The sequence below is a fragment of the Bos indicus x Bos taurus genome, chromosome 21 (genome assembly GCF_003369695.1).
Source record: "Bos indicus x Bos taurus breed Angus x Brahman F1 hybrid chromosome 21, Bos_hybrid_MaternalHap_v2.0, whole genome shotgun sequence".
Taxonomy (NCBI): domain Eukaryota; kingdom Metazoa; phylum Chordata; class Mammalia; order Artiodactyla; family Bovidae; genus Bos; species Bos indicus x Bos taurus.
The window spans coordinates 66717676-66740769 of NC_040096.1; the positions used below are offsets into that span (position 1 = coordinate 66717676).

The 23094-nt window shown below is 55.7% G+C and overlaps 1 protein-coding gene across 1 annotated transcript in view; it reads left to right on the forward strand.

Moving 5' to 3' along the window:
• The window catches only part of DYNC1H1 (dynein cytoplasmic 1 heavy chain 1), a 61441-nt gene that overhangs the window by 22507 nt on the left and 15840 nt on the right, over positions 1 to 23094 (forward strand). The window contains exons 12-46 of the mRNA XM_027521004.1: positions 1002 to 1142; positions 1493 to 1669; positions 1759 to 1869; positions 1952 to 2071; positions 2557 to 2796; positions 4456 to 4611; positions 4752 to 4865; positions 5082 to 5192; positions 5270 to 5479; positions 5633 to 5779; positions 6118 to 6284; positions 6379 to 6552; positions 7323 to 7488; positions 7570 to 7758; positions 7854 to 8048; positions 8693 to 8975; positions 9465 to 9565; positions 10137 to 10296; positions 11236 to 11479; positions 11659 to 11842; positions 12070 to 12282; positions 13026 to 13264; positions 13429 to 13585; positions 15093 to 15320; positions 15780 to 16010; positions 16123 to 16263; positions 16475 to 16708; positions 16795 to 17001; positions 17086 to 17207; positions 17603 to 17768; positions 18724 to 18887; positions 19803 to 19932; positions 21930 to 22063; positions 22525 to 22639; positions 22738 to 22899. Coding sequence (XP_027376805.1) covers positions 1002 to 1142; positions 1493 to 1669; positions 1759 to 1869; positions 1952 to 2071; positions 2557 to 2796; positions 4456 to 4611; positions 4752 to 4865; positions 5082 to 5192; positions 5270 to 5479; positions 5633 to 5779; positions 6118 to 6284; positions 6379 to 6552; positions 7323 to 7488; positions 7570 to 7758; positions 7854 to 8048; positions 8693 to 8975; positions 9465 to 9565; positions 10137 to 10296; positions 11236 to 11479; positions 11659 to 11842; positions 12070 to 12282; positions 13026 to 13264; positions 13429 to 13585; positions 15093 to 15320; positions 15780 to 16010; positions 16123 to 16263; positions 16475 to 16708; positions 16795 to 17001; positions 17086 to 17207; positions 17603 to 17768; positions 18724 to 18887; positions 19803 to 19932; positions 21930 to 22063; positions 22525 to 22639; positions 22738 to 22899 — 6033 coding nt within the window. The remainder of the gene's footprint in view (positions 1 to 1001; positions 1143 to 1492; positions 1670 to 1758; positions 1870 to 1951; positions 2072 to 2556; positions 2797 to 4455; positions 4612 to 4751; positions 4866 to 5081; positions 5193 to 5269; positions 5480 to 5632; positions 5780 to 6117; positions 6285 to 6378; positions 6553 to 7322; positions 7489 to 7569; positions 7759 to 7853; positions 8049 to 8692; positions 8976 to 9464; positions 9566 to 10136; positions 10297 to 11235; positions 11480 to 11658; positions 11843 to 12069; positions 12283 to 13025; positions 13265 to 13428; positions 13586 to 15092; positions 15321 to 15779; positions 16011 to 16122; positions 16264 to 16474; positions 16709 to 16794; positions 17002 to 17085; positions 17208 to 17602; positions 17769 to 18723; positions 18888 to 19802; positions 19933 to 21929; positions 22064 to 22524; positions 22640 to 22737; positions 22900 to 23094) is intronic.

Here is a 23094-nt window from a genome sequence, read left to right on the forward strand (position 1 = left end):
CCAGCCGTGTGCTGTTTCCATCTTCAGAATTTACCCTGGTCTGTTTCTTGTGACGTCCAGTGCTGCAGTCGTGCATGGTACATCTCACCCCCCTCGGCCTAGTTAAGCCCCCTCCTCACTGGTCTCTGTCTGCTCTTGCCCCTCTAAAAGCTGCCATCAGCGCAGCAGCCCAGATTACCTCTTAGGTGTGTGTTGACCCTGACGCTGCTGTTTGGGGGGCCTGGTAACGGCTTCCCGTCTCGCCCACCACGGGGCCTGCGGGCCTCCGACACGTGCCGCTCTGCCGCCTGCCTCTCCACCCCGGCTCTGCTGCAGCGCGCTGGGCCTGCCCGTCCTCACACGGGCCGGATGGACACTGGCCCCCAGGGCCTCTGCCCTTGCTCATCCCCTGCCCCCAGCTCTGCCAGGGGTCACCTCCTCAGTGAGGCCTCCTGCGCCTCTCCGTGTGAAATACGTCCTGCCCCTGCATTCCTTCCCACCGCCGTTTCTCCAGAGCCCTGCTCGCCACCTGACGGCCTGTGTCGTTTGCTTTTCCCTTGGTTGTCTTCTCCTCCCCCACAGAACATAAGTCTGTGCCAGCAGAGGTCTTTGTCTGCTCATAATACCTGCAGCAGTGCCTGGCCTGTGACCGGCCCACAGGTTGTGGACCCCGAGTGACTGTGTGCACGCTGGTGTTCACACTTGGTGGTGGTGCCTCGCTCGCTGAGGTGACACCCTCAGTCCCGCCCCCTGGGATGAGAGGCTCGGGTCTCGTGGGGCCCACTCTGGACACCCTGCTCCCCGCTCGAGGCACGCCTGCTCAAACAGGGACGCCACACCTTCTGGCTTGTGGTTGACGCGCCTTTCCTTGGTTTGATGAGTTAGGTTACCTGTGACCGGGATGAGTGAGCGTTATCCCTTAGGTACCATTTCTTTCCATTTACTTCAATGCCGTGAAAGGCAGCTGAGGTTCACATTTCTGTACGCACTCCCTGCTTTCATTTCCGCTTTTGTTCGGTTAGGTGGGCGTCCACTATGAACTGACGGAAGAGGAGAAGTTCTACCGGAATGCTCTGACACGGATGCCGGATGGCCCCGTGGCCCTGGAGGAGTCCTACTCTGCAGTCATGGGCATCGTCACCGAGGTCGAGCAGTACGTCAAGGTGAGGCGCGCCTCTCGCTCTGGTGCGTATGTGATCTGTCCTAGACGCAAGTGTGAGCTTGAATGAATGTGGAGCTAAGTCTTGACTAAACGTAATGCGATTTATGAGGTGATCTTTGCCATTTTAAAGCAAGGAGTGAACAGTGGAATGGACCTTCTGGGATGTTAATCATTTTGGAGAGGAGAAAACTTTATTCTTTTTTGGTTGGGAAACTGAGCATTGGAAATGAGAGTTTATTCCTAACAGGGATGAAGGAACACAAACCTTTTTAGCAGAATATGACCGCACGTATTAACATTTCACAAAACGAGACGTCGAGCTGCCATGGGTGGCTGTGTTCTCGTTTGCAGGTCTGGCTTCAGTATCAGTGCTTGTGGGACATGCAAGCTGAGAACATCTATAACCGACTCGGGGAAGACCTCAGCAAGTGGCAGGCTCTGCTGGTCCAGATAAGGAAGGCCCGGGGGACCTTCGACAATGCAGAGACCAAGAAAGAGTTTGGGCCGGTGGTCATAGATTACGGCAAGGTGAGCCCAGCCGACTGCCTAGAAGGCGCGCTGTGAGGGCAGCGTCTGACCACAGGGAAGCTGCAGTGTGAACACTCCTCCCCCCACAGGTCCAGTCGAAGGTGAACCTGAAGTACGACTCCTGGCACAAGGAGGTGCTCAGCAAATTTGGGCAGATGCTCGGCTCCAACATGACGGAGTTCCACTCCCAGATCTCCAAGGTGAGAAGGCGGGATCCCGGCAGGGCGGCAAGCCCGCTGGCCGCCTCGGCTCCCCGATCGACGCCATGCTCTCTGCCCACAGTCCCGCCAGGAGCTGGAGCAGCACTCGGTGGACACGGCCAGCACCTCTGACGCAGTGACCTTCATCACCTACGTGCAGTCCCTGAAACGGAAGATCAAGCAGTTTGAGAAGCAAGTCGAGGTGAGCTCTGTCCCTCGCTGTGTCTTGGGGGTCCCCGGGGTGTCTCTGTCTTACCCCCTGGCATCCTCGTAAAGGTGGACGCCAGTGTTCCAGACGGCTGCATTTTAAAAAGCTCTGCAGGTGATCTTCAGGCACTTCAAGGTTTGAGAACGACAGGTTCTTATTTTTTGAAATCTTTTACTTTAGTTGTTGATCTTCAAGTCCTCAAAGTTGAATTTCCTTCTCATAGTTTGGACCTAGGGTGTGAAGCCCAGTTCCAGGGCGCTCAGGCCCTGCTCGGGGCCGCCTGAGTGTGGCCAGGGCAGTCCCGGGGCTGGCCCAGCGGGCCCCTCGGCGGCCTGCTGCCCTGGGGCGTAGCGCTGTGGGGAGGGGAGGTTCCTGGAGGAGAGCAGGTGTGTCCTGTACCCACGGGTGTCTTCTTGGAGTCTGACCGTAGCTCTTGTTACTCCTAGAAGAAAAAGCCCGTTTGTTTGTTCCCCCTCCAGCTGTACCGCAATGGCCAGCGGCTGCTGGAGAAGCAGAGGTTCCAGTTCCCGCCGTCCTGGCTCTACATCGACAACATCGAGGGGGAGTGGGGGGCCTTCAACGACATCATGAGGCGGAAGGACTCCGCCATCCAGCAGCAGGTGGCCAACCTACAGATGAAGATCGTGCAGGAGGACCGGGCTGTGGAGAGCCGCACCACCGACCTGCTGACCGACTGGGAGAAGACCAAGCCCGTCACGGTGAGCCCCAGTGCAGCCCCGTGCTCTCGCCGCACCAGCAGCGTCCTCTGTGTCCCCGCTTTCAGAGTGAGGCGCCCTGCCGCGGCTGAGCTTTCCAGGGTGAAGGCACTGCCCTCCTGTAATTAAGGGAGCCGTCCTTGCAGAGAGTGGCTGTGAAACCGTGAAAGCCCGCTTAGATAGACCTCTTTTCAGCCAGACCCCTCGAGACAGTCATTTAAGGCAGGGAATGCTTCTACAGCCTAGCGTTTCTCCGCTCGTAAGTTACCCTCTTAGCTGTACTCAGGAGTTAGACTTGTCCCTCTTGTGGACTCAGGCCAGGCGTCCCCCGGCGCCACTGCCTGGCCTGTGCCCTGGGGCCGTCCTGGGCTGTGCCACTGCCATTGCAGTGGTTAAGGCTCTCTGTGCCCAGAGACTGCTGCAGCCAGGCCGCCGCGTTCACTCGAGTTTGTACTGAGCACCAGCCGTGTTCTGGGTAGCAGGAACACAGCGGTGACCAAAAAGGAGCCTGACCCCAGCGGGACACGTTCCCGCAGGAGACAGGGTGAGAAGGGAACCGGAAGGACACGCACTTCAAGGCAGATGGAGACGCGTGCTGGGGGAGGGTGTTGGGGCCTCACTGCTCTGCGGGGAGTCTGGCGTGTGGAGACCGCTGGGGGCAGGCAGGCGTGCCGAGGGGCATGCAGACAGGCAGGACGGGGCTCAGCCATGTAGGTCCCGGCCCGCCTGGTTTGCGGGGTGGGACTCACTCGGAGGCACACGTGTGCACCCCGCAGGAGAAGGTGTGAGTGTATCCTAGATGCTGGTCTGGTTTTGTGGGCGGGGCTGCGGCTCTCCACGCGAGACCTGGGGACCCCCCCCACGCCCCCGCCCCCAGCCCCGGCACACACTCACGTCTGCTGGGTCGGCCTCCGTCCTGCCCTCAGCTGGTCTGTGCTGCTGCCCTGAGGTCCCGCTTTGTGTCTGGTTGGGCCACGGGGCCCCGGGGTGAAGCAGGCTGTGCCTCACTGATGGCAGAACTGCCAGGTCATGCGGGGGAGTGAGGGCTGATCAGTAAGTAGGCAAGGGTGCAGCTCCTCAGGGTGGGCGTCTCATCATCTCACCTCGCTGGTGACGTTTTAGTTAGAACTCTCTTTGAGGGAGTTCCCTGGGGGGCCAGTGGTTAGGACTCAGTGCTCTCACTTCTGAGGGCCCGGGTTCACCCCCTGGTCAGGGAATTGAGGCCCCACAGGACACAGCGTGGCAAAAAAGAAAACAAAACTCGAATCGGTACTCGGTGTAGTCGTTCTCAAAGATTATTAAGACACCTGTGAATCGTGTTAGTGCAGAAGTCGAGCCGCCTCCGATGAGAGCGGTGCTTTCCTCCTCACCTTCCCTCGTCACTCATACCATGGCCATGCCTCAGAGGGCATGCCTGGCAGGGCTGTCCTGCTCCGGGCCCAGGTCAGCGCCTCCCCGGCACTCCGCAAGGGGATGCCTGACTCGACGGGTGCTCCCCTTGCCCAGGTCAGGTCTGGAAGTAACGGGCACGCATCAGCAGCGTGCACTTGGGAACATTTACACGCAGACACTCAAGGAAGCGTAGAGTCCCCTCCAGCGCCTCAGAGCTGGGCCCCTCCGTCCTGAGACCTGGCTCTGACTCGCTGGCCTTGACCGCTTCAGGGCAACCTGCGTCCAGAGGAGGCACTTCAGGCTCTCACCATATACGAAGGGAAGTTCGGCAGGCTGAAGGACGACCGCGAGAAGTGCGCGAAGGCCAAGGAGGCCCTGGAGCTGACCGACACAGGGCTTCTCAGCGGCAGCGAAGAGCGAGTCCAGGTACGAGCCGCTCCCGCTGGTGGGCGGGTGCGGGCACCTCGTGCCGACCTCGCCCCCACCCCAGCTGTCCCAAAGGCCCTAGCAGAGTCCGAGGTGGCTCCTCTCCTGAAGTGTAACTGCTCTGTCGTCCTTGATCGCAGGTGGCCTTAGAAGAGTTACAGGACCTCAAAGGCGTTTGGTCAGAGCTTTCTAAGGTCTGGGAGCAGATTGACCAGATGAAGGAGCAGCCGTGGGTTTCTGTGCAGCCTCGAAAGGTATGCATCACTAAGACAGATACCGCATTGCCCTTCACATGATGAAAGTTGGAGACTGTACTTAGGAACTTGGCAAGCAGGGAGCTGTACTGTGAGTTCACAAGAAGTCCCTTCCCGGTTGTTTATCTAAAATTTCTTTTAAGGCTAGTTTTTAAATGTTTCATCCTTTAAAGGAACGTTGGCAAACTGAATACCACCTTGGGTTTCTCTTGACAGCTTCGACAGAATTTAGATGGCCTCCTGAACCAGCTGAAAAACTTCCCTGCCCGATTGCGGCAGTACGCGTCCTACGAGTTTGTGCAGAGGCTCCTGAAAGGCTACCTGAAGGTGGGTGACCCGGAGCTGCCGGCTGGGAGTCAGCCGGAAACACGCCACGCAGATGACTCGGCTCCCTCTCTCCACAGATAAACATGCTGGTGATTGAGCTCAAGTCCGAAGCACTTAAGGACCGCCACTGGAAACAGCTGATGAAGCGGCTTCACGTGAACTGGGTTGTATCTGAGCTGACCCTCGGCCAAATCTGGGACGTGGACTTGCAGAAGAATGAAGCTGTTGTCAAGGATGTGCTGCTTGTGGCACAGGGGGAGATGGCTCTGGAGGAGTTTCTGAAGCAGGTGCGTGTCGGGCTGTGACGCACACCTGAGCTGTGTGAAAACGGAGCCCCACCTGTGGTCCCTCTTGTCCCCATAACGTTAACTCACTCGGTCACTCATGTGGTTGGCGCACGCCCATACATTGATGACCTGCCTCTTTGGGTTGCAATTCAGATACGAGAAGTGTGGAACACTTATGAATTGGACTTGGTTAACTATCAGAACAAGTGTCGCCTGATCCGCGGCTGGGACGACCTCTTCAACAAGGTCAAAGAGCACATCAACAGCGTGTCCGCCATGAAGCTCTCTCCGTACTACAAGGTACGTGGGGGCTTCCCCCCCGCACATCCACCGTAATGCCCGCAGCCTCACGGGGACGTCCCTGGCGGTCCAGCGGTTAAAACTCCAGGCTTCAACTGCAGGGAGTACGGGTTCGATCCCTGGTCAGGGAACTAAGAGTTCCAAGTGCTATATGGCCAAAATAACTTAATAAACATTTAAAAATAAAAATGGCCAGGCTCACAGTTACCAGGGACCTGTTTTTAGAAAATGTGAGTCGCATAACTTGATAGGATGTTCGTCTGCATCTTGGGGTAGGTTCTGGCATATCTGAGAGGGGAGAGGGCAGCAGCTGACCTCTGCCCTGCTTCACCCGCTAGGTGTTTGAGGAGGACGCCCTGAGCTGGGAAGACAAGCTGAACCGCATCATGGCCCTCTTCGACGTGTGGATCGACGTGCAGAGGCGCTGGGTCTACCTGGAGGGCATCTTCACGGGCAGCGCGGACATCAAGCACCTGCTGCCGGTGGAGACCCAGCGGTTCCAGAGGTGTGGCCTCCAGCGGGCGGGGGCGGAAGGGCGGGCTTGGCTGGGAACACCGCGTGAAGGCCGGCAGTAACCTCGCTTCTGATTTGACCTGTAGCATCAGCACGGAGTTCTTGGCTCTAATGAAGAAAGTATCCAAGTCTCCCCTGGTGATGGACGTTCTGAACATCCAGGGGGTGCAGAGGTCTTTGGAGAGGTTGGCAGACCTGCTGGGAAAGATCCAGAAGGCCCTGGGAGAGTACCTGGAGAGAGAGCGCTCGTCTTTCCCCAGGTGGGGGGCGTCTCAGGCGCAGACTGAGGGGAGGCCCAGCTCTGTGCTTTCTTCCCTCCTGGCTTGTGAGTTGCTCACTCTGACATCAAGGGTTTTGTTGCCAGTAATCCATTTAATGAATACTGTTTCCCTTTCATCGATTGATTCCTCTTAATTTTCTACCGTGGATTTGTATACTAAGTTCCATTTAAACTATTATTCACCCTCCCAGGCAGCTTGCCTCTCTTAAAAAACTCACTCTGATGATTTTATTTTCTAAGTGGTATTTTTTTTTTTCTTTATGAATAGTTTGAGTGAGTGAAAGTCGCTCAGTCGTGTCTGACTCTTTGCGACCCCATGGACTGTAGCCCGCCAGGCTCCTCTGTCCATGGGGATTCTCCAGGCAAGAATACTGGAGTGGGTTGACAGTGCCCTCCTCCAGGGGATCTTCCCAACCCAGGGATCGAACCCAGGTCTCCCGCATTGCAGGCAGATTCTTTATGGTCTGAGCCACCAGGGAAGCTCTCTGAATAGTTTACTTATAAGTTGAGCAGGTTTTTTAAACATGGATGAAGTGAGGTGAATTATATGAAATGCATTGCATTTCTTTTCAGTGTCTTGTTAGGTGAGTGAGTCTCTCTTGCTGAGGGCTGGAGAAGACCTGGATGTGACCCGCGTTCAGGCTGGAGACGGTCCACACCACCCACGTCCTCTTTCCTTTCTTACTGTTTGATTCACCTTATTTGTGTATGTGTCATGTTTTAGCAACTTAAATGCTGTTTCAATTTTAGATTCTATTTTGTGGGTGATGAAGATTTGCTTGAAATCATTGGAAACAGTAAGAATGTAGCTAAGTTACAGAAACACTTCAAGAAAATGTTTGCTGGAGTCTCGAGCATCATCCTCAATGAAGACAACTCCGTCGTCCTGGGCATCTCGTCCCGTGAAGGAGAGGAGGTAGTGAGGTTTACGATTGTAACTCAGAAAACTTCGCTCCTGTCTTTGCACACCTTAATTCGTAGGTTGTCTTTATTTCAGGTTATGTTTAAAACTCCCGTGTCAATCACCGAACATCCCAAAATCAACGAGTGGCTCACACTGGTGGAGAAGGAGATGCGGGTCACGCTGGCCAAACTCCTCGCTGAGTCTGTTACCGAAGTCGAGATCTTTGGTAAAGCAACATCAATCGACCCAAATACCTACATCACCTGGATTGACAAATACCAGGTACTGTCCAGTAGCAGGGCGACGGGCTGGAGCTGGGGACACTGGCTGACCTTTAAAACCACTCTTTTGGGTCTCCTGTGTGCCGCACCTCCCAGGCCCAGCTGGTGGTCCTGTCAGCGCAGATCGCCTGGTCTGAGAACGTGGAGACGGCGCTGAGCAGCATGGGCGGGAGCGGCGACGCGGCCCCCCTGCACTCCGTGCTGAGCAACGTGGAGGTCACCCTCAACGTGCTGGCCGACTCGGTCCTCATGGAGCAGCCCCCGCTCCGCAGGCGCAAGCTGGAGCACTTGGTGAGTCCTCCTCCTGGTCAGGCTCCCCTGCCTTCCCCTCGAGCAGCTAAAAGAGCTCACGCTCGAGAAATATCGTCATTAGTGTCTGGGAGGAAAGCAAGTCGATGAGCTGTTGACAAGTGCTGGGTGGTCCTTGGCGCTCTCTTCCTGTTGAAGGGCAGCCTTGGGGAACAGGAGCCACACGCACGACCTGGTACAAAGGCTGACCTCCCGGTTCAAAGGCTGACCCTCAGCCCTCGGGGTCTCGCCCCGCCTTCCCAGAGCTCCGCCTCCGGAGGCATGTCTGTGAGCCTTGCCATTTTGCTGCTGGGCTTGTGAGGTTGTGTGCGTCAGGCAGACTGTTAGGTCAGAGGCAGCTCTTCTCCATCATGTTTTATGCGAGTTGCAGGGTTTTTACTTAAAATAAGGTGTTTTTGTCATTCTTTGTTTTTGTTGCAATTCTTTATTCTATGTAATTCCATCGTGTGACTAGCAGTTCTATCATTTTTAAAAGTAAATTTATGTTCTGGAATATTTATTTACATCATAGTTGGGCCTAGGAACTCAATTTCAAAGTCTCCTAAGTAATCCCAGAAGAGGCATTTCTGTACTTCAGTTCAGGGAGTGTACATTACAATAAACTCTTAAAGTGAGTCTGTCTTCAGATCACAGAGCTGGTTCACCAGAGAGACGTCACCAGGTCCCTGATCAAGAGCAGGGTGGACAACGCCAAGTCTTTCGAGTGGCTCAGCCAGATGCGGTTCTACTTTGACCCGAAGCAGACCGACGTGTTGCAGCAGCTGTCGATTCAGATGGCGAATGCCAAGTTTAACTATGGCTTTGAATACCTGGGTGTTCAGGACAAGCTGGTCCAGACACCCCTCACTGACCGCTGCTATTTGACGATGACACAGGCCTTGGAGGCCAGGCTCGGGGGGTCCCCGTTCGGTGAGTGCCTCCACACAACCTGGTCAGGTGAAGTCAGGTGGTAAACCTACTTCTCAGAGATTAAGCAAATGATCTAAATGTATTTCTTAACTATGTGGCTAGTACATTCTTAAACTTTAAATCTTTACATCAGTTACTGCGTTTGTAGTAACCCTTGAACAGCACTGGTTTGCACTGCAAGGGTCCACTTAGACACAGATTTTACTTAGACACAGATTTTTTAATAGATACACAGTCAGCCTTCCGTGTTCACAGGATTCACATCCTCAGACTGAACCAGCTGTGAATTGACGCTTCCTTCTGAGGTTGGTTGAATCCAGGATGTGGCACCTGTGGATATGGAGGGCCGACAGTGGGACCTGGTGGAATTTGCTTAGAGACAGAGGGCGAACTGTACTTTGATTTTTTTAAAAGAATTGCTTTTTACAGTTCTTAAAGCTGAAGACGTGTTCTCACTTGAGTTCTCAATTCCTTTTCTTCAAATTACAGGGCCTGCGGGGACTGGGAAGACTGAGTCTGTCAAGGCCCTTGGCCACCAGCTGGGCCGCTTTGTTCTAGTTTTCAACTGTGACGAGACCTTTGATTTCCAGGTGAGAGGCTCCTGGGGGACTGCCTAGAGCAGGGGGCCGGGTGGGGAGCGCAGCCCACGCCTCTGGGGGCCGTGAGCCGTGCACACAGCGCTCTTTTTGGGAACCGGGTTACTGGAGCTGTTTGAGGGGCCAGCCGGTGCATGACGCCAACTTGAGCCTCACGTCTTCAGGTTAACTCTTAAGTGTAACGAATCTTTCTGGTGGTGTCTGTGTTTAGGAAAAACAAATAGCGAAGGTTTTTTTTTAAACAACAAAAAGTGTTAGCTCTGTCACTGGAATTTTTTGCACAAGAGGGAAAATAATACATTACATCTGTTCATCTGTGAATGGAGTACTTGCTACATGTAGGGCTGGGCTCCTTGCCTCACGGGTGAAGCTGGTTCCACCTTCACAGCCCTCTCCACCCCACTGCACTCCTCTGGGAGGAAGGTGGTATTACTCGTGTTTCAAAGATGAGCAGACAGGTCTCAGGATGTGATTTGCCCGGGTTGGACCAGTCCCCCAAGCCAGGATTGGAACCCTGTACGGCCAGCACCGGGGCCGTCTTTTAGCGCCTTTCTTCTCGTTTCAGGCTATGGGGCGCATCTTCGTGGGGCTCTGCCAGGTGGGGGCCTGGGGCTGCTTTGACGAGTTCAACCGCCTGGAGGAGCGGATGCTGTCGGCCGTGTCACAGCAAGTGCAGTGCATCCAGGAGGCGCTGCGCGAGCACTCCAACCCCAACCTGGAGAAGAGTGAGGCTCGCTTCTTGCTTAGTTGCCCTGCTGTGGGGTAGAAATGAGCGAGGGCTCAGTGCCAGACCCTAGGCTGCAGGCGGGATGGTGCATCCTGACGGAAGACGTGGGCGGGGCCCAGGATGGCACTGCCTGCCTCGCCCCATGGCAGCCAGCGGGGTGGGCCGTGCTTCCTCTGCAGATGGAGGCCCCGGGCTCCTCCCTGTGGCCCCGCAGAGCCAGGCCTCCTGGCCGGAGTGTTGGGACCAGACCCTGGTCATGTGTCTGGGGGTCCTTGGGAGCTGGTTCCACACAGAGCCTAGACGCATGAGCTGGAGGAGTTACATACATCCAGGACAGGTGCTTTACCCGTTGGTTTTCCCTGTTAGTCCATAGTAATAGTAGCTCGTCTTACCAGACCCGAGTAAAACAAGAGGAGTGTCAGAGAAACGAGTGCCTGTGAACTCCATGCTCGCTTATGGAGGGAAGCTGACTCCTGAGTGTCCAGAGTTGGGGGCTGGGGGTTGGTTTTGTGGAATGTTTTTTTGAGTGTGTGGGTTTGGTTTTTTTTTTTTTATGACCTGAGGAAAGGGCCATGTCCATGATCTTAGCCAGTCAGGTTTATCACAACTTGACTGGTTTTTGTTGCTGCAGCTTCTGTCAGGCTGTGTTTCTGTCCTTGCATTGGCCTTGTGACACTCAGTAATCATGCGCAGAGGGGGTAGTGGGCTTCCCACTCCGGTGACTTGATCCGTGCCACATCTGAGTGGCTCTTACGTGGGCAGGGAGTGTGGAAATCGGTCTCCCGGGTAGGTGGTGTCGTGCTGCTGAGACCCCGCAGAAAGGCCAGGCCACAGCTCGCATGGGGTCCTGGGCCGGCGGGGCGCTGGGCTTGTGGTTTCAGATCTTATGGTGGTTTTCTGACCGTCGACAGCCTCACTGCCGTCATCTGAATTTCAGCCTCTGCCCCCATTACCTGCGAGCTGCTGAACAAACAAGTGAAGGTGAGCCCAGACATGGCCATCTTCATCACCATGAACCCTGGCTACGCGGGCCGGTCAAACCTCCCAGACAACCTGAAGAAGCTGTTCCGGAGCTTGGCCATGACCAAGCCCGACCGTCAGCTCATCGCCCAGGTCATGCTGTACTCTCAGGGCTTCCGCACGGCCGAGGTCCTCGCCAACAAGATTGTCCCTTTTTTCAAGTGAGTCACTGAGCATCATTCCTGATCGTGTTTCTGGCACATGTTAACTGCATCGTTTAAACGTGGCCTGTGTAATTACGACATTTCTTTCCACTCTTGTGTCCATTCTTGTTTCTTAACGTTTGACGCTGCTTGGGGCTCAGCGGGTGCTGTTCTTAAGGAAGCCCTTTCTCTTTTAGACTGTGTGACGAGCAGCTCTCTTCCCAAAGCCACTATGACTTTGGTCTCCGAGCCTTGAAGAGCGTGCTGGTGAGCGCGGGGAACGTGAAACGGGAGCGGATCCAGAAGATCAAGAGGGAGAAGGAAGAGCGCGGGGAAGCAGTCGATGAAGGAGAGATCGCGGAAAACCTGCCTGAGCAGGAGGTGAGCGGGTGTCCTCCCTCTCGGCCGGGCCGGTGCAGCCTCCCCCGCACCGATCTGGGGCTCACAGGTCCTGGGACGGACCTGCTAAATCAGCAGTGGTGGGGTGGGGGGTGGGGCGCTGGGTCACCATGCTTGTTCTCAGGGCGGGGGGGTGATGGGTCCCTGTGGGGACAGAGCCATGAACGCGGTGCTGCCACCCCCGGAGCTCAGCCCGTTTCCCCCCTCAGATCCTGATCCAGAGCGTCTGTGAGACGATGGTGCCGAAGCTCGTGGCCGAAGACATCCCACTGCTCTTCAGCCTCTTGTCGGACGTGTTTCCCGGCGTCCAGTACCACCGGGGCGAGATGACGGCGCTGCGGGAGGAGCTCAAGAAAGTGTGTCAGGAGATGTACCTGACCTACGGGGACGGAGAGGAGGTCGGCGGGATGTGGGTCGAGAAGGTGAGTGGGGCCGCGGGGCTGGCTGGAGCCTCACGGAGTCCCCAGGGGCCGAGAGTGACAGTGGCCCTGCCCACCTGTGAGGAGCTGCGTCTGATGGGGCTGTGTCCACCAGGCGTGCCATCTGGTTTGTGAACATTTGTCCCAAGTCCCCCGACAGGATTATTTTCTTAAGTGCAGTGACAGCAAAACTTGCGGGAAATGTTTACGCACGTGGTGTAGTTTGCTCTCTGAAAATGCCAGCTGAAGGGGAGTGACAGACACTGGAAAAGCGTCTGCGATAGTAGGTCTTGCCAGCATCACGGTGAACAACGTACACGTGCCCATCGGCAGAGTTTACAGTCTCTTCTGCCCTGGCTGCTTCCCTTCGTCTCCTCTGTGAGAGTCACTTAGGAAAATGGGTCATGTGCACAGGTTGTGCCTGCCTTGCTCCCGGGTTAGATGGCGGAGGATGGCTCCGTCAGCTGCTCGCCGTCCTCCTGGCAGGGGTCTCTCCTGAGGCAGCTTGCTGAGCAGCTCCCGTTCCACCGGCTGCGGCCTTCCTGACTCCTCAGACAGCTCCTCAGTGCAGTTAAACCCTTCTCTACCCGCCGTGGTTGTGGCCGGCTCAAGGACTCTGGTTAGAAATCGCAGGCATCGCCTGGAGGGCTCCCAGCACACGTCTCTGGCCGGGCGCAGTGAGAAGCGGAAGGAGCCTTGGCGTGCCTTCTCTCGAGCGCTGACGGTGCCGCTGGATTTGCCCCCAGGTTCTCCAGCTCTATCAGATCACCCAGATCAACCACGGCCTGATGATGGTGGGGCCCTCGGGCAGCGGGAAGAGCATGGCCTGGCGCGTCCTTCTGAAGGCTCTGGAGAGGCTCGAGGGCGTGGAGGGCGTGGCCCACATCATCGACCCCAAAGCCATCAGCAAAGACCACCTGTACGGAACCCTGGACCCCAACACCCGGGAGTGGACAGACGGGCTCTTCACACACGTTCTGAGAAAGTGAGTGCATGTGGGGTGGGGTCGGGGCCTCCAGAGAACTAGGGCCTGGCACTCTGTCCTTGGGGAAACTGCGTTATTCTTACACAGTCTGGGAACACTTCAGAAACGGTTGCAAGCTGAACGTTTCCGTCTGAGTCACCGCTGTCGTAACCCCTCCACTCCAGGATCATAGACAACGTGAGAGGCGAGCTGCAGAAGCGCCAGTGGATCGTCTTCGACGGCGACGTGGACCCCGAGTGGGTGGAGAACTTGAACTCGGTGCTGGACGACAACAAGCTGCTGACGCTGCCCAACGGGGAGCGCCTCAGCCTCCCGCCCAACGTACGGCCTGCGTGCTTGTGCCCAGCGTGCTCGGCCAGGCGGGCGGCTCTGGTCGTCCTGGGGTAGCCGGGGTGGCAGTAGCTTCGTGGTCCACGCCTCTCTCTGCTAGGGTTGTTGCATTCCCAGGCCCAGTGAGAGACATTCCAGAGGCTTCATTCGTAACCTGCTGCTCACTGGTTGTTAGGCACGCTCTGTAATCAGCCTTTCCTGCAGCCCGGGGAGGTAGGGTTGTGGTGGGGATTTCTGGGAAGTGGCGCAGGGAGGGATTTAGACGTGGACCTCAGGGTCATCCCTCAGAAGTGAGCCTCTGATAGGTGGGTAACCGTGCACAGGCCTGGCATGGACGTGTGTTCGTGCTTTGACCCCACGTTTATGGAGTGCCACAGTGTGCCGGGCCCCTTCTACGTGCTGCAAATATAGCCGTAACCAACATAGACAAAACCGCTGCTCTCCCGGGGCTCACAGTCAGAGGTGGAGGACACACACAGACGGGAGAAATTGGCACGGGGCTGCGGAGTGAGCAGACGAGTAATGCGGCTGAGGCAGGACGTCGCTCCGTCAGGGCTTCAAGGGGACGCTGGCAGCTTCAGTGGAGACCAGGGCCTGAGGAAGCAGCTCCTGGGTGTTGGGGTGGAGGCCTGGTGGCGGGAGGAGCCCCTAGGCGTGCCCACACACGCCAGGAGGGGGGCAGTTGGCCAGCACGCAGGGACGTAGGGACAGGACCCAAGGGGATACAGGCCTGGGGTCACCGAGGACTGGAGCTTGCCTGCTGGGATAAGCTGAGAGGCTGTGGGGATACTGAGAAGTGACTGAGTTGTGGGTGTGAGTTAAAGTGCCTGCCAGTGGCATCTGCTGGTGGGCTGAGGGAACGGAGGCTCCAGCAGGACCTCTGAGTGGGTGAGTGGGTGCTTTTATCACGACAGAGGGTCAGCGTTAGGGGTTATGTTACTTGAGAAACCAAGATACAGGTCAGGAACACGCACTCAGCAGATGAGTGTCTTGATGTAACTTGTCAGGGTCATCACCCAGTAGATTCTGACTGTTGTCAGAAAGGTGGATATCCTTGCGAGGCACGTTAGCCCTGAGGTGAAAGCTCTGGAATCAGACTCTGTGGTTTGCCTCTCAGCCTCACCGTCTAAAGCGGTGGACCCAGCGAGGCTGCCAACCCCCTGTGCAAACGGAAAGCCTGCTGGCCAGCCTGGTGGGTTCAAGTGCGAGGGCCGGCCACAGCCCCTCACTGCGGGCCCCACCATCCAGGGAGCGGTGGTTCTGTCCCATTGGAGCTCCCGGTTCTCCCAACCACAGGGGTTTTTTCCTGTCCACGTTCTCAAGGAGAGAGGTTGCCGGGTGTCGTAATGATGCAGACTCAGATACTTTTACTTCTGAACTGAGTGCAGACAGATTAGAGTTAAATCGCTCTTTCAGTAGGTAGGTAGGTAAACCAACTTTAACTTCCTGATCTCTACCAAGCCCACATCCCTAAATCTACTTGCTGTTCTCCCTCCAGGTGCGGATAATGTTTGAGGTACAGGACTTGAAGTACGCCACACTGGCCACCGTGTCGCGCTGCGGCATGGTCTGGTTCAGCGAGGATGTGCTGAGCACGGACATGATCTTCAACAACTTCCTGGCCAGGCTGCGCAGCATCCCGCTGGACGAGGGGGAGGACGAAGCCCAGCGCCGGCGCAAGGGCAAGGAAGACGAGGGCGAGGAGGCCGCCTCCCCGATGCTGCAGGTATGGGCAGGGCTGGCGGCATGTGCCCAGGGGGTCCCCCACCCCCTCGAGTCCGGGCATGTCACAGCAGCCCCGCCCCCGCTGCAGCCTGGGACTTGCGGGAGGTTAGCATGATCAGCGTTGTCTCACGCCAGCTTCTGAGGAAGCCAGTGGTCACAGTTACAAAAGTGTAGACGTGCGTGGAAAATCTAAGGAGTTCTTTCAGATTTCTCCACAAATTGATGAAAAACGGCCTATTTTCAGTTTTGACGGTAAAACCAGTGTTCCCAGGAAGCGTGATTTTTGAGAGCTGCCAGGATGAAGGAGTGGGATTGGTCACTGGAGCCTCGACTCCTCATTTTTCAACCCGTAAAACTGTTTTCATCATGACGGGGCCCTCCCCCAGGCCCGGGTTAGAGCAGGTGAAAGTCTCCCGGCCTTGCTAGCTGGCCGCTGAGCACCGTTGACCCACCCTTGCAGATCCAGAGGGACGCGGCGACGATTATGCAGCCGTACTTCACAAGCAGTGGGCTGGTCACCAAGGCGCTGGAGCACGCCCTCACGCTGGAGCACATCATGGACCTGACGCGCCTGCGCTGCCTGGGCGCGCTCTTCTCCATGCTGCACCAGGCCTGCCGCAACGTGGCGCAGTACAACGCCAACCACCCCGACTTCCCCATGCAGAGCGAGCAGCTGGAGCGCTACATCCAGGTCAGGGCCGGGGGCTCTGGGCACCGCGGTTGCAGGGCCGACGTCGCTGTACATGTCTCTCCTTGAATGTTGAGACTCCACTCAAATCAGGATCTGCCTCCTTCCCCTGCAGCGGTACCTGGTCTACGCCATCCTCTGGTCCTTGTCCGGAGACAGCAGGCTGAAGATGAGGGCAGAGCTGGGCGAGTACATCAGGAGGATCACCACGGTGCCGCTGCCCGCCGCACCCAACATCCCCATCATCGACTACGAGGCATGTACCAGAGGGCGGCGTCCTCCCCGCTTCTCGCCCTGCAGCAGCCTCGCCTGCACTGAATCAGCCTTTCCTGTCGTAGAGGAACCTTGTCCCTTTAGTCTCCTGTGGTACAGGGAAGGCGGGTTAATTTGGAGGTCCTGACTTGGGTGAAAGGGAGCGGGTCCTGCAGGCGGGCAGGCCCGGCTGACCCTCACCCGCCCGTCTGCAGGTGTCCATCAGTGGAGAGTGGTCGCCGTGGCAGGCCAAGGTGCCACAGATTGAGGTGGAGACGCACAAGGTGGCCGCCCCGGACGTGGTGGTGCCCACTCTGGACACTGTCCGCCACGAGGCCCTCCTGTATACCTGGCTGGCTGAGCACAAGCCGCTGGTCCTGTGTGGGCCCCCCGGGTCCGGCAAGACCATGACGCTCTTCAGCGCCCTGCGGGCCCTGCCCGACATGGAGGTAAAGGGGCAGGAACGGGCGGCCGACCTCGGGGCCAGGGACGGGATCGGCCTTCCACCGCTCCCCTGGCCTCTGTCCTTCTGCAGGTTGTGGGTCTTAACTTCTCGAGTGCAACCACCCCGGAGCTCCTGCTGAAGACCTTTGACCACTACTGCGAGTACAGACGCACCCCGAACGGGGTCGTTTTGGCCCCCGTGCAGCTCGGAAAGTGGCTGGTATTGTTCTGTGACGAGATCAACCTGCCAGACATGGATAAATACGGGACGCAGAGGGTCATATCCTTCATCAGACAGGTCTGTTCCTGTCCACGAGCCCCTGACTCCCCACCCATGTTACTGCTCACCTCTGCTCCTGACGCATCACTCCCTTTTCCTCAGATGGTGGAGCATGGGGGCTTTTACCGAACCTCCGATCAAACCTGGGTGAAGCTGGAGAGGATCCAGTTTGTGGGGGCTTGTAACCCGCCCACCGACCCTGGGAGAAAGCCCCTCTCTCACAGGTACCACCACTGGTAGACTTCCCGGGCTCACAGACACCAGTTCCAGGATTGCTTTAAACAAAGCATAACAGAAACAGGGTTTTGATGATAAAAAAAGGTAACCCCACTGCTCATCAGTGGGGTTCCCCTGGGTTTCCCTGCACTGTGCTGGAAACCTCGGAAACACACTCAGGATGAAAGCAGTAGTGAGCTGCCCACACCTGCCTGCAGGGCCTGGGCGAGGCTGAAAGAAGCCCGAGTCATCTTCCCGCCTCTGCTGGCTTCATATTCAGGTTTCTGCATCTGCTGCTCGGTGTGAGGCAGCCCTGAGCTGTGACGGGAAGCCTGGGGGCGGGGCGGGGGCGGTCCTCTGGCGCGGGCGCGCGCTCGGCGGCTGAGCCCGGCTCTCCCCGCAGGTTCCTGCGCCACGTTCCCGTGGTGTACGTGGATTACCCGGGCCCCGCCTCGCTGACGCAGATCTACGGGACCTTCAACCGGGCCATGCTGCGGCTCATCCCGTCGCTGCGCACGTACGCGGAGCCGCTCACCGCGGCGATGGTGGAGTTCTACACCATGTCCCAGGTGCGCGGCCTCCCTGCCGCTTCCCGGGGCTGAGGGCTCTGGGAAGAGTCGGAGCTCCTTGTGGAGCTCCTGCTCAGCGCTGAGGCTTCCTTCGGAGCCTTCATCAGGTCACTCCTCCAGCCAGTACCGCGCCCAGGCGCCTCGTCTCCCTTGTTATGCTGTCCCGGTCCGGCCTGTGTGTGCGTCTTCATTCCCTGATGAAGCTGAGACTGGATGGTGCACTTTCTAAGCGGGTGTGCACGCTTCTGTCTCAGCAGACCCAACCCGGGCACGTGGGTCTGCACTCACTCTTCCATGGTGTTTGTGGTGACCAGGTGTGGCCACCACACTCAGGCTCTTCCAGTTACACTCCCACCACGGCGCCTCATCCAGCCTTGGAAAAAGGCTGATTCAGACCGTCTTTGCTCCTTAGATGAGCAGAGGTGCTTCTCATGGTTTTGATTGGCATTCCTCTATTAGCTTCTGACAAGGGCACCTGCAGGAGAGCTGCCAGTGTTCCACTGAGGCATCATCTGGCTTAGAGTCCTGTGTGAGAATGCACTTGTCATGTTATTACAAATGCTTCAGACTTTGTATGATTGCAGCCTTTTACCTACATGTTTTAAATAGCATGAAATGTAAACTTTTTTCTTTTTCTTTTTGAGATAATGCTTAGAAAAGTTTTCTTTCAGCTTAGGGAGTACATTTTTTAAAGCATTTTTATAAGAATTTTTCTGTAGTTTTATTTACTTTGATTTTTCTCAATGTAATAAGATATAATTTCAACATAAAGTGAGCACTTTGGATCTAACTCTGTACTAAATTATAGTTCCAACATTATCATTTCGTTCCTAAATATCGCAGGGTATAGATTCTTTATTTTTAATATAAACGTGTTAGGCAGCATTTGCCTTTGCTACTGCTTTTCTTGTCTTGGGACTTTACACGGAACTTGGTGTTCTTTTTGTTCCCGCAGGAGCGGTTCACTCAGGACACACAGCCCCACTACATCTACTCACCCCGAGAGATGACCCGCTGGGTGCGGGGGATCTTTGAGGCCCTGAGGCCCCTGGAGACGCTGCCTGTGGAAGGGCTCATCCGCATCTGGGCACACGAAGCCCTCCGTCTCTTCCAGGACAGGTGAAGCCGAGGGTCCGGGTAGCTCCCTGCTCCCCTATGTTGACCCCTGAGCTAGAATCTGCACGTGGCCTGCCTGCCCCCTGGTAGAGGGGAGCCTCGCCTCTGGTGATTGATCACGGCCACCCCCTGTCCGGGATCTCAGTGCTGTGACTGCCCTGCTTGGTTACCTTTGGACCTAGGGCAAGGCATTTAAGTTCACCTCTCTCCCTGTTGGGTGGGCCCCACGCAAGGTCAGAGTACAGAGGTCACAGGTGATTTCAGTGCCTTCTCTCTAGGCCTGGGGTGCCGTCCTGTAACCGTGAGCCCTCCCTCGTCCTGTCTTGGCTCTCATCAGGGGATTTGCAGCTGTGTCTCTGGGGCTTTGGTTTTTCTCTTTTACCTGTTAACCACTTGTATCAAGTGTAAGCTTTGATCACATTTATCACTTGTAAGCTTTGACTTTTCCTGGTTAAGTGACCAGCACCAAAGGGAAGACTTGCTGACAGCTGTAGTTGGTATTTAGCATGGATCACAGGAGGGTCTGTGGTTTTAACCAGTGTGTCAGTAAAAGGCTGAGTCTTTTTATCTTTTAAGGAATCTTAAGAATTACTGACTTTTAAAAATCAGAACCTTTTCCTTATATTGTTTATAGCTCTGTACAACCTTTGTTTTATGACAAATTCTTAGTTTCCCTAGGTCCTGCTTTGTCATTCTTATTTATTTTCCTTTTATTTTTAATTTCATGTGTTTGAGCACTCCACTGTAATATCTACATTCTGGATCACTTAAGGCATCTTGAGTTCAGACTCTCTGGTTCTTCCATTTGCAGGAAATGAAGGTTTCTGGTAGAAGACTTAACGCCAGGCCTTGGAGTAGCCCACGGCACCCTCAGAGCCGGGTGTTTTCTCAGCGCGGCCTCTGTCTTTTCCCCTGCAGACTGGTCGAGGACGAGGAGAGGCGCTGGACCGACGAGAACATCGATATGGTTGCCCTGAAGCACTTTCCCAACATCGACAAGGAGAAGGCCATGAGCCGGCCCATCCTGTACAGCAACTGGCTGTCAAAGGTGACGTGCTTGCACCGTGTCTGCAGTCTCCTTTTTTCTGTCCTTTCAGTTAGGATCAACATCTAATCAGAAACGTCTTTGACTTGCATTCACTGTAAAGGAAGGTATGGTTACAGGCGTGATGTTGTTCAGTTGGTCAGTCGTGTCCAACTCTTTGCAGCCCCATGGACTGCAGCACACCAGGCTTCCTTGTCCATCACCGTCTCCCAGAGTTTACCCAAACTCATGCCATCCAACCATCTCATCCTCTGTCGTCCCCTTCTCCTCCTGCCTTCAATCTTTACCAGCATCGGGGTCTTTTCCATTTAGTCAGCTCTTTGCATCAGGTGGCCAAAGTATTGGAGCTTCAGCTTCAGCATCAGTTCTTCCAATTAATATTCAGGGTTGATTTCCTTTAGAATTGACTGGTTTGATCTCCTTGCAGTCCAAGGGACTCTTAAGTGTCTTCTCCAACACCCCAGTTCAAAAGCATCGATTCTTTGGCACTCAACCTTTTTTATGGTCCAACTCTCACATGACAGAGGCATGATGGGCTGCAGGATTGTAGCTGTGGATAATTTAGGGCAAACAATCCCAGGAGCAGGCTGCTCTGAGAGCTGTGGATGCTGACCACCAGAAGGTGTGGTTCAACATGTTTGCATTGAAGGGAGTCTTTGCCTCACCTGCTTTTACTTTCCTCACAGTAAAAACAAGGCATTGTGGGTAATCTGTGTGCAAGTGTTCCGTGTACTGAGATCCTAGGCAGAGTGGACGTTTCCAGAATAGCCGGGAGTTGTCCTTTTCTCAGAAAGAGAGCAGGGCATCTTAGAAGGTTGCAACCTTGGCATGCCTTTCTTCAGCAGGCAGTGCTGACTTGGGCCCGAGGACAGTCTTCCTTTAGGAGCTCAGACTCATAGGGTGAAGCAGCTCTGTCTTGGGAGGGCTGACTCCGGCGTGGGGGCTCAGGTGAGTGTTCACAGGCCTCCATCTGGGTGTCAGGAAGGGCGTGGCAGACCTACGGCCTGTGGGAAGCACAGGCATAGAAGCAGGAAGAACAGCGAGTTTTGTGCAGTGTTGCTGCTGCTGATGCTAAGTCGCGTCAGTCGTGTCCGACTCTGTGCAACCCCACAGACGGCAGCCCACCAGGCTCTCCCGTCCCTGGGATTCTCCAGGCAAGAACACTGGAATGGGTTGCCATTTCCTTCTCCAAACGCAGTGTTGCTAGAATGTCCTGTTTACTTCCAGGCTCTAGATACTAATCCTGTTTCATTCACAGGCAGCATCTTCTACCAGTGGCTTGTGTTTTCGCTTTGTTTATAGCATCATTGGAAGAATGCGCATTCCTAACGGACTGTCATTTAAACCCTCAATCAGTCTGAATTGAGTTAGCGCGTGGGGTTCCCCGAGTGCGTGTCCACGGCCTGGCGCTGGGGCTCTGGGTGGCTCTGTCACTTGGGTTTTTGCGGGGCCTCTTACAGGGCTCTGTCCTGCTGGCTGGTTCGTTCATTGCTCTCTGGGCTAAAAACCACGTGGTCATGATCATGGCTGTGAATCTGCCTGCTGGGACGACAGTACCTCACTCCTGGTTCTTCTCTGGGGGGTCTTTCCATTCTGGGCCTTTCCTCTTCCAAATTAAGTTTGGAGTTGGCTTGTCAAGTTGTGCCACTGTGACTTCCACCATCCACCACTGAGTCTTTGGGATTACACTGAATCCGCTGGTCGCTTGTGAGGGGCTGGCGTGGTTGCAGTCATGTATTTCTCCCTCCGTGACTGTGGTGTGTCTCTTCATTTACTGACACTTTCTGTGATGTCTTTCAGTGATGTTCGGTTTTCTCCATAAAGATTTTCCATGTCTTTAGATCTCACCCTAGTTTACTTCCATTTTTGTTGCTATGTTGTAAATACCTACTTTTGTCTTCTTTATGACAGTTTTCAACATGTAGAGATGTGATCCACTTTTCTGTAAGAACTAAGGTGGTTTCTTATTAGTTAAGTGGATCTTCCCTTCTTTCCTATAGGACTACATCCCAGTAGACCAAGAGGAGTTAAGAGATTATGTCAAAGCCAGGCTGAAAGTCTTCTACGAGGAAGAGCTGGACGTGCCTCTGGTCCTGTTCAACGAGGTCTTGGACCACGTGCTCAGGATTGACCGGTGGGCTTTTGGTTTTTGCAGCCTCACCGCTCACCCACACTGCTCTCAGTTTAATGGTGGGGGGAGGGCTCATGCCTGGCCTTGTGCTGGCCTCCTCACAGGGCCCCGTGCCTCCGCCAGCACTTCCTGCTTCTCCTCTGAGTCCAGCTGTACTGTCCCCAACGTCCCCACTAAGCAGAGCCTCATTCTGCCTCTCCAGGCTCCTCCCACCTGCCTTGGTTACGGCCGCTCACCCTCCTGCTCGAGTTGTCAGGGTGTCTGGGGACAGGGCCATGTCTTTTTTGACCTTTGCTGCCTCACTGGCAAGTCACAGTTGCTCCACGGATGTTTAAAGTACAAATACAAGTTGAAATGCATTCCAGATATTGTAGAATAGATCCTGAAAAGTGTTAGGATTTGAGTGTCCAAGGGGGAGTGGAGCATAAAAGCCTCAACCTGCATCCCTTCTGATGATGTTCCAGAATATTCCGTCAGCCTCAGGGCCACTTGCTTCTGATTGGCGTCAGTGGAGCGGGCAAAACCACCCTGTCGCGCTTCGTGGCCTGGATGAACGGGCTGAGCGTGTACCAGATTAAGGTAGGTCTGGCCGGAGTCCCTTGATCCCCACAGTGGATCCTTGCTCATGCACACAGCTCCTTGGGCGAGAACAGAGCTGACCCGCCCCGCTCCTGCAGGTCCACAGGAAATACACGGGCGAGGACTTCGATGAAGACCTCCGCACGGTGCTGCGGCGTTCTGGCTGTAAAAACGAGAAGATCGCGTTCATAATGGACGAGTCCAACGTTCTGGACTCTGGGTTCCTGGAGCGGATGAACACCCTGCTGGCCAACGGCGAGGTAACCCCTGATGTGCCGTGCGGGTCGCTCTCCGTGGCGCGGGCTCTGAGGACCAGCAGCCAGCCGCGCGGGTCGCGCTCCGCGGCGGGGCTCTGAGGACCAGCAGCCAGCCGCGCGGGTCGCGCTCCGCGGTGGGGCTCTGAGGACCAGCAGCCAGCCGCGCAGGTCGCGCTCCGTGGCGCGGGCTCTGAGGAC